Source organism: Mirounga leonina, unplaced genomic scaffold, assembly GCF_011800145.1.
Source record: "Mirounga leonina isolate KUSES-001 unplaced genomic scaffold, KU_Mleo_1.0 Mir_204, whole genome shotgun sequence".
Lineage (NCBI taxonomy): Eukaryota > Metazoa > Chordata > Mammalia > Carnivora > Phocidae > Mirounga > Mirounga leonina.
This window is the reverse complement of record NW_023270513.1, coordinates 81,835-95,255: the sequence shown is the minus strand read 5'-3', so window position 1 is coordinate 95,255 and position 13,421 is coordinate 81,835. Positions and strand designations below refer to the sequence as shown.

At 37.7% G+C, this 13,421-nt stretch overlaps 1 protein-coding gene across 1 annotated transcript in view; it reads left to right on the top strand.

Moving 5' to 3' along the window:
• The window catches only part of OPHN1 (oligophrenin 1), a gene marked incomplete at its 3' end in the record, with an annotated part of 473,440 nt that overhangs the window by 388,445 nt on the left and 71,574 nt on the right, over positions 1-13,421 (top strand). Inside the window, exons 16-18 of the mRNA XM_035028614.1 lie at positions 6,643-6,727; positions 11,866-11,924; positions 13,066-13,171. Of these exons, the coding sequence (XP_034884505.1) occupies positions 6,643-6,727; positions 11,866-11,924; positions 13,066-13,171 (250 nt within the window). The remainder of the gene's footprint in view (positions 1-6,642; positions 6,728-11,865; positions 11,925-13,065; positions 13,172-13,421) is intronic.

The following is a 13,421-nucleotide window of genomic DNA, read 5'->3' as shown; positions in this document are numbered from 1 at the left end:
TAGCTCTCAGTTTTTCTCCATTGAGTGTGATGTTTGCTGTGGGTTTTTCATATATGCCCTTTTTTATGTTGAGGCATGTTCCCTCTAAACCTACTTTGTTGAGGGTTTTTATCATGAATGTATGCTGTACTTTGTCAAATGCTTTTTCTGCATCTATTGAAATGATTATATGGTTTTATCCTTTTTCTTATTGATGTGATGCATCATGTTGATTGATTTGCAAATACTGAATCACCCTTGCGTTCTGGGAATAAATCCCACTTGATCGTGGCAAATGATTTTTTTAATGTATTGTTGGATTCTTTTTGGTAGTATCTTGTTGAGGAATTTTCCATCTGTGTTCATCAAAGATATTGGCCTATAGTTCTCTTTTTTGTTTTTGTCTTTATTCAGGTTTTTGCATCAGGGTAATGCTGGCCTCATAGAATGAATTTGAAAGTTTTCTTTCCTCTTCTATATTTTGGAATAGTTTGAGAAGAATAGGTATTAACTCTTCTTTAAATGTTTGGTAGAATTCAACTGTAATGCCATCTGGTTCTGGACTTTTGTTTGTCAGGAGTTTTTTTTTTTTTTTAAGATTTTCTATTTATTTATTTGACAGAGAAAGGCACAGCGAGAGAGGGAACACAAGCAGGGGGAGTGGGAGAGGGAGAAGCAGGCTTCCTGCAGAGCAGGGAGCCCGATGCGGGGCTCGATCCCAGAACCCTGGGATCATGACCTGAGCTGAAGGCAGTCACTTAACCAACTGAGCTACCCAGGCGCCCAGGAGTTTTTTTTAATTAATGATTTGATCTCCTTGCTGGTATCAGTCTGTTCAATTTTCTATTTCTTCTTGCTTCACTTTTGGTGGTGAAGTGTTTCTAGGAATTTATCCATTTCCTGTATGTTTTTCAATTTGTTGGAATAGAGTTTTTCATAATAATTTCTTACAATTGTTTGTATTTCTGTGGTTTTGGAAGTTATTTCTCCTCCCTTCTATGTAATTTTATTTATTTTGGTCCTTTCATTCTCTCTCTCTCTCTTTTGATGAGTCTAGCCAGAGGTTTATGAATTTTATGTATCTTTTCACAGAATCGGCTCCTGATTCATTGATAAGTTCTGTTGTTTTTTTTAGTTTCTGTATCATTTATTTCTTCTATAATCTTTATAGTTTCTTTCTTTCTGCTGGTTTGGGGTTTTGTTTTTCTTTTCCTAGCTCCTTTAGGTGTAATGGAGTTGTTTATTTGAGATTTTTCTTGTCTCTTGAGGTAGACTTGTATTGCTTTTCTGCATCCGAAAGGTTTTGGACCACTGTGTTTTCAATTTCATTTTTTCCATGTACTTTTTTTTATTTCTTCTTTGATTTCCTGGTTGACCCATTCATTTTTTAGCAGCATGTTGTTTAACCTCTATGTATTTGTGGTCTTTCCTAAATTTTCTTGTTGACTTCTAGTTTCATAACATTGTGATCAGAAAAGGTGCATGGCATGATTTCAGTCATTTTATATTTGTTGAGGTCTGTTTTGTGAGCTAATATTTGATCTATTCTGGAGAATGTTTCATGTGCACTTGAAAAGAATGTGTACTCTGCTGTTTTAGGAAGGAATGTTCTGAATATATCTGTTAAGTCCATCTGATCCAGTGTGTCATTCAAAGCCACTATTTCCTTCCTTAAGCCAAACAGTTTGGCTGATCTCTCCATTGATGTAATTGGGTTTTAAATTCCCCTGCAATTACTGTATTACTACTGATTAGTTCCTTTAGGTTTATCATTAACTGTTTTATGTATGTGGGTGGTCCTATGTTGGGTGCATAAATACTTACAATGGTTATATCTTCCTGTTGGATTTTCCCCTTTATTATTATATAGTTTCCTTCATTGTCTCTTTTTATAGATTTTGTTTTAAAGTCTATTTTGTCTCATAGAAGTATTGCTACTATGTCTTTCATGGTTTCTTGGTTTTCTTTAGTGATAAACTTGGATTTCTTTCTCTTTATTCTTTGCATATCTACTAATGGTTTTGATTCATGGTTACCATTAGGTTTGTATATAACATCTTCTGCCTATAGCAGTCTATATTTAGTTGATGGTTGCTTACATTTCAAACCTTCTTTACTCATCACTCTCCCCCCACCCATTTTAGGTATATGTTGTTATATTTCACATCCTTTTATTTTGTGACTCCCTTTAGTATTTTTTTTTACAGAATTACTTATTTTTACTGCTTTTGTGTTTCCTTCTTTAATACTCTCACTTTTCATCTTTCCTTTCCACTCAAAGAGTCCCTTTTAATATTTCTTGTAGGGCTGGGTCAGTAGTCAAAAACTCCTTTAGTTTTTGTCTAAGAAACTCTACCTCTCCTTCTACTTTGAATAATAGCCTTGCTGGATAGGGTATTCTTGGCTATAGATTTTTTCCTTTTAACACTTTGAATATATCATGCCACTCTCTTCTGGCTTGTAAAGTTTCTGTTGAAAAATTTGTTCATGGCCTTATGCAGTTACCTTTTTATATAACTGTCTTCTTTTCTCTTGCTGATTTAATTTTTTTTTTCTTTATCACTACTTTTTTTTATTTTGATTACTGTGTGTCTTGGTGGATCTTTATGTATCCTGAATTTGGATATCCTTTTCCTTCCCCAGATTAGGGATGTTTTCAGGTATTATTTTTTGAAATAAATATCCTGCCCCCTTTTCTCTGTCTTCTCCTTCTAGGATGCCTATAATGTGAATGTTATTATGCTTGATAGAGTGACTGATTTCCCTAAGTGTATTTTCAGTTTGCATAATTCTTTTTTCTCTCATTTGTTCATCTTTATTTACTTTCCATTACTCTGTCTTCTAGGTCATTCATTCATTCTTCTGCATCTTCTTGCCTGCTATTTATTCCATCAGTTGTATTCCTAATTTCATTTATTGTCCTCTTCATCTTTAATTGTTTTTTTTGTGGTTTTTTTTGTTCTCTGTATTAAGGATATCACTGATGTCCTCCACTCTTAAGTTGAGCGAGTATCTTTATGATCATTATTTCAAATTCCCTATCAGGAATGTTACTTAGATCCTTTTTGCTTTGGTCTCTTGCAGTGGTTTTGCCCTGTTCTTTCATTTGTGATATATTCTTCTGTCTCTTCATTTTGCCTACCTCTCTGTGTCTGTTTCTGTGTTTTAGGAAAGTCAGCTATATCTATTGCTCTTGAAAGTAGTGGTCAGAGTGTGCACTTTTAACTAGATGCACTTGTCTTCCACCACAGGGGATGCTCAGCCACTGTGGAGACTGAAACTGGCCAAGGCCACTGCACAAAACTTGAGTGGACTGATGGGGGTGCAGTGCCATAAACTGTTCACACTGGCCCTCCTCCACTGGGGATGCACATCTGCCACAGAGACTGGAGCTGGCTGCTCCATACAGCATGGTGGGCAGCAGGTGCAGTTTTAACAAGTTGTGTACATCCTCTCTGAGAGATTGACAGATCCAGGGTTGGCAAGGTTTGCATGTGTCTTCTTGGGGAGGGGATCCGTAGCACTGGGACTGAGGGAGGTCTGGCTGGGGACATGTGCTGTGGTGTAAGCAAGTTAGGTAATGAGTGCTGGTGCTGCACTAGTTCCCACAGGTGGCTGTGCATTTATGAATTTAGACTGGGAAGGGAAATGTCACCTGCCAGCTCCTTCGTTCCTGGAGAAGTCCCTCAAGTGAACTCTGAGATTAGTAACTAATTCTCCCTCCTGTAAGCCCCAGGTGTCTTTCAAACTGCTGCTTCCAAGCTGTATCTCCATGAGCTGTTTGCTGTGCTATCTCTAAGGATAGGGGCTCAGCTTCCTATTGCCTTCTCAGAGCCAAGCCTGCTGATTTTTATAGTTCCAGGCTTTAAGTCCTGCTGGCCATAAGCACTAGCAAAATTCTGCCCCTCTGATTTTCAAAGCCAAATTCTATGGGGATTTCTTTTCTCTTTGTAGGCTCCCCAGTGTGCTAGTCTATTTCTTGCTCCTCTCTGAGCCTGCAGCTCCCTCCTTCCAGCATTCAGACCCACAGGGTTTAGGTTCCCACTGAATCCTTGCCCTTCCTACCCTCTTCAATGTGGCCTCTTCTCTACATTTAGTTATTCTGCCAGTCATTGGGTCCTTTTCTGGGTTGTTTGCACTGTGTAAGTGTTATCTAGTTGTATCCTTGGGAGAGGTGAGTTTAGAGTCCTCCTTCTCCTCCATCTCCCCTGGAAGTCCCTATTGATAACTTTTTATATTCTGTATTTTTGTTTTATAAAGTTGGTTGCCATGTTATTTGATATGCAGATACTCATAGCTGTTTTGCTTTCATTTTGAGTAAGGCTTTTAGCATTAAAAGTGTTCTTTGTCTCATTTAGTGCTTTTGGGCTTGAAATCTACTTTGCCTGATATTGATTGCTTTTGCCTGGTAGATATTTGCCCATTCCTAAATTTTCCTCTTTTGCTTCACTTCCCTTTGGCTGATGTCTTTCCATTATGTTTTGCCCTTTCCTTTCCTAGGAGCAATACCTTCCATGACTTCTTTTTGAAGATCACTTAGAACACTCTTCCACAAGTGCTCTGGTTTACCCTATTTTTCAGTATTTTTATACTTTGTTTAGACTTTGTCTTTCTGGTGCTGGTTTTAGATTAATCTTAGCCCTCCAAACCCCTTATTTTCTTATGAATGAACTTTTCCCAGCATTTCGCTTGCTCCCTGCAAATGTTTGTGGAGAAGGAATATTAGTGATAGCTCCCTGGGATTTAGTGTTTATATTCCTACTTTCAAGTGATTTGGAATTTGGGTGTTCTCTATGTTTTTATTATGTGGAGGGCATGGCTTTGTGTAGCCCTGTTTTTCTGGTGGTTCCATGTTGTTTTCTGGAGGATGTGTAGACAGACTTAGACTTACATGGCCAAAATTACCTTGACATATGCATTTCACATATGGTTAAAAATACTTTGTAAATATTTCAATGGCTATAATATTATGGTAAATAAAAGGACCAATATTTATCAGATTACTTCCTTATTGTTTAGCATTTAACTTTTTTCCTTTTCTGTGATGACATATTTGTAGATGAGTCTATTCTAATGTATACTTTGGGTAGATTCACTGACAGAACTATTGCTTCAGGGTTATAAATGTCATTAATAATCTTGATGTAATTTGAATCCAGGGAGAACCAGTTGGCCACAGATGGATTTACTTTAAGCTGCTAAAGTAGTCTCTACCCTTTTATAAGGTCACATCCCTCTTCCCTATGTATATAACAGGATCCAGGTCTGAAATAGCTGGGACCACCAGCGTGGCTATTTCTGGTGAAGAGTGAGAGTTTGACTTCTTCTTTGCTGATTTGGATGCCTTTTATTTCTTCTTCTTTTTTTTAAGATTTTTATTTATTTATTTGAGAGAGAGAATGAGAGAGAGAGAGAGAGCACATGAGAGGGGCGAGGGTCAGAGGGAGAAGCAGACTCCCCACTGAGCAGGAAGCCCGATGAGGGACTCAATCCTGGGACTCCAGGATCATGACCTGAGCTGAAGGCAGTCGCTCAACCAACTGAGCCACCCAGGCACCCATGGATGCCTTTTATTTCTTTTTGTTGTCTGATTGCTGAGGCTGGGACTTCTAGTACTATGTTGAACAACAGTGGTGAGAGTGGACATCCCTGTTGTGTTCCTGACTTTAGAGGAAAAGCTCTCAGTTTTTCTCCATTGAGAATGATTCACTGTGGGTTTTTACTATATGGTTTTTATGATATTGAGGTATGATCCTTCTGTCCCTACACTGCAGAGTTTTTATCAAGAAAGGATGCTATATTTTGTCAAATGCTTTTTCTGCATCTATTGAGAGGATCATATGGTTCTTATCCTCTCTTTTATTAAAAAGAAGCACAGAAACATGAGTGAATTTTTCTCAGATCTTCACTGTGAGAACCTGATAGGGCTCCTGGAAGTAAAATTCACAAAAGTGTGCAGGTCCCCCTAGGACCAAGCCCCCTTAGAATTTTTAACTCTCAAACTTGTCCACACTGAGCCTCTATCAAATCAATTCCAGGTTAGGTTTTCCTAACGCTGTACTGGTTCCCAAGGAGTTTTCTGCTCCTGGGCTTCTGTTCTAGTAAGTTTTGATTTTCCAGATCTGCAGGCCTCTCTCTTCAGTTTTAAGGACAGTAGTTTGTTATATGACCTCAATTCTCTGATGGATCTAAGAGGAGTTGATTTTCAGTTTGTTACACTTTTTTTCTTGTGTGGATGGAAGACATGACTTCCAGGCTTCTTACATGCCTGAATGGAATGCAAGGGAATTTTTAAGACATCAAAGACATGGTTGTTGTACAAAGTTTTCATCTCTTGAAAACTGGGTAGAGTGACTATCTTTTAATGTAATGTATTTTCTTTTTCTTTTTCTTCTTTAAAGATTTTATTTACTTTAGAGAGAGAGAAAGTCGGGGGAGGGGCAGAGAGAGAGACAGGGAGATAGAGTCTCAAGCAGACTCTGCACTGAGCACGGAGCCCAACCTGACTCTCTATCCCACCACCCTGAGATCATGACCCAAGCAGAAACCAAGAGTCTGATGCTTAACCAACTGTGCCACCTAGGCTACCCACTTTATTTTTCTTTTAAAGAGGTAAAAAGTAAGAACTTTTAGAACATTAACTTTTTTTTTTTCCTCATATAGATCCTAAATGCCCAGGAGATGTTGATTTTCATAATAGTGATTGGGACATTAAGACAATCACCAGCTCCTTGAAATTCTACCTCAGGTATGCCTGATACAATTTGGGACTTTGTTTTTCATATTTGATGAAATTTGTCTAGGTGGAGATTGGAGCTTATGTGGTCACAGTTTCAGGAGGTTGGAGTTGCTAAAGAAAAAAAGAGTGAAAAGGATTTCCATCAAAAAAGAATGTGTATTATAAAACTTTTTTTTTAAAGATTTTATTTATTTATTTGAGACAGAGAGAATGAGAGACAGAGAGCATGAGAGGGAGGAGGGTCAGAGGGAGAAGCAGACTCCCTGCCGAGCAGGGAGCCCGATGCGGGACTCGATCCCGGGACTCCAGGATCATGACCTGAGCCAAAGGCAGTCGCTTAACCAACTGAGCCACCCAGGCGCCCCTGTATTATAAAACTTTTAACCTGGGAATTTAGGCAAGTAAGGCATCAGAATAATAGAATTATTATTGAAAAATGGCTTTTCCTTAAAGTAATGGAAATTTTGCCATTGTTCATAGATAGAGTGATGTCTCAATGTACTCATGAATAATATGAGGATTTATGACAATTCAAGGTTGTTAACATGTTTTGTTGAATAATAACTCTTTTGAAACATTAAATTGCATTTGCACAAACATAATATTTGTTTGTGTGTTATGCGTCATATTTCTTGCTTTCATCCATATAATAGAAATAAAAAGAACAAGAAAATGTAGTCATACAAATGTTAGAACTGAGTGAATTGAGAACAATAGGAAAACAAAATTTACCTTATCAGCAAAATTTGGTGATGCACAGTGGTGATGAATATATCATTTAGTTGATTGGCATAAATTTATATTATGTAAAAATATTTGGGACATATACTTTTTTTGAGGGGGGACATATACTTTTTAAACTCATTCATTTCTTACTATTCTTTATGTCCAATAGTATGTACCATACATTATTTACTAAATGTCTTTTTTTCAATTATTGTACTCTTTAGGCATTTAGGATAGATGTTTCAATATCATTAATCCAAAATAAATTGGGTCCCAGATATTGCTGTTAAATGACCTTCTGCTGTAGTATCATTTTAGAACTTTATATAAACATGAATGCTCTTTCCAGGAGTATTTCTCTGGCATTTGCCAAAGAAGAAATGTATTGTTGTTAGAGGGTTTATTCTGTACTAAGCAGTGTTCTAGTTGTTTACATTGATAATATCATTGGGTTTTTTGGGTTTTTTTTTACAATAATACTGTTAGGTAAGTGGTATCATACTAATTTTACAGATGAGGAAATTGAAAGGCACCTCCTTTCCTGTTAAGTAATATCCATGCTCACAGCTCATATTATTTGAACCTAAGTATCTCTGACATATAGGCCACTGGTATTGGAACATCTTCTTCCCATTTCCCACCCTCAGGGGCTATGACCTTCCTGGATTTGCTTGGGTAATTTTAGTGAAGACAGAGCAATCTACTATGCATACTTTTAGAAGACTGGTGGTGATAATAGTGAGAGTAAATGATTCTATGTCTCTAGCCTTTTTCAAAGCAGTCAATTTTTTTCAAAGATTTATATAGGTTAAGTACCTCCCCACATTACATCTTTCCCAACTCATCCCATAATAAGCAGTGTAGCCCTTTTGAAAGATGGGAAGTTCAAGCCTGAAAGCCTGAATGAGCAATACCTCCAATGAAAGATTTGTCCTTAAGACTTAATGTATGGGCATTTAATATGCACTAGCCAGTTAACACCCTTTAGGTTTCTCAAATACTTTAGACTAATTTTCAGAGAGGGACTCTTCATCTGTGTTATACATACCTAACTCACCCCTTATTCCAACATTTCCAGAAAAGTACCCTAAAAACTATCCTTTCTCTCTCTAATATCTTTAATCTCTCTTATTCAACTGGCTTTTTCCTCTCAGCATATAAATATGCTCCTGTAAAGCACATCTCTTTGACCTTGTGTCTTTTTTCATAAATGAATAAATTCATTCTACCATTTACTAAATTATTCAATAAACATTTCCTGAGTATTTAGTCTATGTCTAGCATGGTACCAGGCAGTAGGCATACAATTGTGAATAGACGTAGTCTCTAAATTTAAAAAAGTTATAGTCCAGTTAGGAGAGCAGAAAAAAACAAATAATCATACAAATATAACAAACCATAATAAGTGCTCTGAAGAAAAGGTGCAAGGTATTATGAAGGCATATAATAGGAAGACCTGGTTTATTCTGGTTGTTTTTTGAACTGAGGTTTGAATTATAACTTAGAGTCAGCTGAGAGGAGGCAGTTCCAGACAGACAGAACTATATACACAAAGGCCTTGAAGCACAAGAGAGAATGACCTCTTCTACATGTACCAGTATAAATGGAGTGTTGTAGTATAGAGAGGGAGGGAGAGATATTAGGAGCCCCATCATGCAAGGTCGTATGGGACATTTTAAGAATTGGGGTCTGGGTTTATTTTAAAAGGAGTGGGAATAAACTAAGAGATTTTAAGCAGTAGGTTACATGATGAGATTTGCATTTTGAAAAAATCATATAGAGATCAGATTAGAGGGATTCAATAGGTAGGTAGAGATAGAAACCAATTAGTAGGCTATTGCTGTGGTCCATGAAAGAGATGATGCTTCTGCTTGAACTAGGGAGTAACAGTGTAGATTGGTAGAAATAAGCATATTTAAGAAATTTAGGGAGTAAATTTATATATGAGAATGGGGGAGATGGAGATAAATGAATGACTTCCATGTTTATGGCCCATACAACGAAATGGTGGCCATATATTTACTGATTTAAGAAACAAGACAAAAACTAGATGTAGGGGAGATGACAAGTTGGGCTTTAGATATGTCAAATTTATGTGTCTGAAGAAATCAGGGCAAGATATTAAGTGAGCAATTGCATATATGGGAATGAACTCAGAAGAATTCTGAGCTTGAGCTAAAAATTTGTGAATCATTGAAAATATATATGGTAATTGGGAGGTAGGAGCTTGGATGAGATTGCCTAATAAGAGAGATACTTCATGCCTTCCTATCCAAGCTTCAGTATATGAAGTAATCTACACGCAGTGTCTCTACTTTTTTTTTTTTTTTAGATTTTTAAAATTTATTTATTTGTCAGAGAGAGAGAGAGTGCGCGGACAAGCAGGGGGAGCAACAGGCAGAGGGAGAAGCAGGTTCCCTGCTGTGCAAGGAGCCCGATGCTTGACTTGATCCCAGGATCCTGGGATCATGACCTGAGCCAAAGGCAGACACTCAACCCACTGAGCCATCCAGGTGTCCCAGTGTCTACTTCTTAACCGCCCAGTTTGCTCGTTAACCCATTGCAGTCTCCCTCCCAACACCTCTGCTCCACTGCAGCTGCTCTTGCCAAGGTCACTAGTGACTCCCTCAGTGCTAAACACAATGTACAATTGTCAGTCTTTACTTTACTTGATTTCTTTGTAGCATTTGAAGCTGTTAATGAGCCCTCCTTGACACTTTCTCCTCTTTTGGATTCTAATATATCACTTGCTTTTTTGGCTTTCCTCGTACCTTTTTTGACCATTTTTAGCAGTCCCCTTTATCTACCTGATATTTTCCAGGATTCTCCTCTCTTTTTCCTATAATGGAAGGATGGAAAATTCAAATATCCACAGGGGCCAGGACACGAAAATGAATGAAGCAGACTACTTCCATATTAAAACATTGCATATTGAACCTGTATTTGCATAGTGATCCCTTTGTTTATATATAATCAGCAATAATATTTACTTCCACAAGTAACCATATGGGCCCAATATAGCCAGATCTTTCCATTTTTCAATAGAGGTAGAAAATATGGATCTTTTGTGAAATATCTCAAATTTTTATATTCTGATAACTAATACAATTCCATGTCTTTTTTATACACTATTCTGGACAAATAATAAATGGAAGGCCCCGTGTAGCTGTTGGCTGAGTTGGCCATCTCTCCTTGAGCTGTGGTATCTGTTCTTGTGGTTTTAACCACTCACCTATGTTCATGGTTTTAACCACTCACCTAGGTTTATGATTTTCATATTTACTTCTCAGATCTAGAAGGGCATTCCATCCATCTGCCTGATAGACATCTCCCTTTGGCTATCCCAAAAGTCCCTCAGGCTTATTTCTATCCAGTCTCATAAACCAGATGACTTTCTCCCTCACCAGTATACCCATTCTGTCTTTAATGTCTTTTAAATAATTCTCCTCATTATTTCTTTCTATCCTTGATGCTACTATTTTTGTTTAGGCCTTTATTATCTCTCAACTGGACTACTACATAATAATAGTGGCAGGCAGTATAATAGTGATTAAGAACATAGACTCAGGACAGACTGCCTAGTTCTACCACTTACTGGCTGTGCATGGTCTTGGATGAATTATTTAACTTTTCTGAACTTCAGTTTCCCCATTTATAAAATGGATATAATAACAATATCTACCTTACAGGGTTGTCATGAGGATTAAATTAGTAAATATATGCAAATCACTTAGAACAGTGAAGCATTTACTATTATTATTATAAGTGAATTATTTTTTCTGAGCTACCCACCACCTATCTTTTCTTTATCATCACACTGGTCCTTTTACATTGTAAATTTTGTATATGGCACTCTTCTCAACTAGACTATTAGTTCCTTGGAGGTTTGGGGTCTGTCTTACTCATCTTTGGAGCCCCAATATCTGGCACAATGTCAGGTACCTGTAGGTGCTCAGCCAATATTTTTTTACTAAATAAAGAAATCTATTGGGCCTCAATTTTCTCCTCCATTAAACTGGGATTTGAATAACTGCTCCATCTCACAGGATCATTGAAAGGATCAGATGGGAGGACAGATATGAAAGCACTTTGAAAACTAAGGAACTATCAAACTGCAAGGACTTTATAGCGGCATTCAGAGTGGGTCCACTTTGGAATTTTTCAGTACTGGTCTGTGACTCCTTTCACTTTTGGGAACTAATTAGAGACCCTGCAGGACTAATTGGCTTATACTTTTGCAGGTATTCTATTGAATTACCAGTAAGTAGCATTCCTCTGACAACGTTTCAGGTGAAGAGAGAAATGTATGTAGTCACACTAAGCTATAGGGATTAGAAACAAGCCTTGCTGCCCACAGAACTGAAAATCTAAGACCCGGCTATTCCCTCCCCAAAGGAACTTACAGTCTTCATTAATTTCAGGAATCTTTCTGAACCTGTCATGACCTATAGACTTCACAAAGAGCTGGTCTCGGCTGCCAGTAAGTATTTATGTTACTAGTTAATTGTGTTGTCTTGGCTTCTTAATAATGTTCATAGCAATAAACCTAGAAAAATGAGAGAAAGTGAGGGGAAAAAACAAAACATATACATAGATTTTTGTCCACTGCCAAATGAGAGTATTCTTGCTTGCTGTCTAACTCGAGTGTTATATTACTTTTCATAATCAATGTAAGTTGAGTAGGTTGGAGACAACTGAGTAACATGAGGATGTGACAGGTGTGAGGGCTTTATTGACTGAATGTGCCTCTTCAATCAGAACAAGAGCATTAGTTCACATAACCAGGGGGCACCAAAATGGTTCCATTATAGTTGCTGTTTTAGACTTTTTTCATAACTTTGCCTTTTCAAATGCTTTTCATTTGTGCTATGAATTATTACTCCTAATCTGTTAGTGCTAGAATCACATTTCCTAGATGATAAAACTGAGGGTGAAAGTGAAGCATTACATGGGAAATACGGCATATAGAATCACCCCAAAACGTGGCAGCTGAAGAAGTATTAAAAGTTTTGGCTGAGGCCACTATATGAGTATCCCTCCCTATCTCTACATGACCCTTCTCCTGCTCTGTGCTCTCTGTGGTGTGCAGGAAAAAGATTGAGAAGACTTGACCTCATAATGAATTTTTGTTGAGGCAAGAGACCTTTGATCTTTACTCTGAGCTCTCTCAGTGATTTTCACATAAACCCAGAGGTAGCAGTATACCTCCCAGCACCACAAAAAGATGGGTGGGCAAGGGTTTCCTGTGGAAGTTTACATGTGGAACTTTAGGAACAACCTGCTATACCTAGAACTCTGACTTCCTCAGAGATGGTCTTATATTCTCATCTTTCTTTTCTCTCTTCTTTTTTTTTTTATTTTTCTAGGCCTATTTCTTTGTTTTTATCTCTCTTTTTGTCTTATCTCTCTTTTGGTCTCTTTGTCTTTCTGTCTCTCTCTGTCTCAATGTTTTTTCTTCTTGATCTCTCTTTGCCTGTTTATCTCTCTGTCTCTTTTCATCTCTCAGTGTTTCTGATTGTGTGTGTGTGTGTGTGTGTGAGAGAGAGAGAGAGAGAGAGAGAGAGAGTTTGCTTGATCCAGTTGCCCAAAAGGCAAAACTATTTCTCTTTGTTCTCTCTTAGAGTCTGACAACCTGGATTACCGGCTGGGAGCTATTCACTCCCTGGTATATAAGCTACCCGAAAAGAACCGAGAGATGCTGGAACTTCTTATAAGACACTTGGTCAAGTAAGTAACTTCTGGGTTTTCAGGAAGAGTTTCTACTAGAGGACTGGCCCACAGGGTAGCATTGCAGAGAAACTGTCATCTCCTTAAGTCCCAGTCACCAACTGTTTCATCCTGGACAGGCTGAGTGCTCTATGAAGAAGGTGATTTTGCCTTGGCCCTTGTATATATCCTCCCAGAGTCATCATGCATCTCAATTGAAGAGTAATACCTGATAAAATGGGCTGAACACAGGCTTTGCAGTCAGATAAAC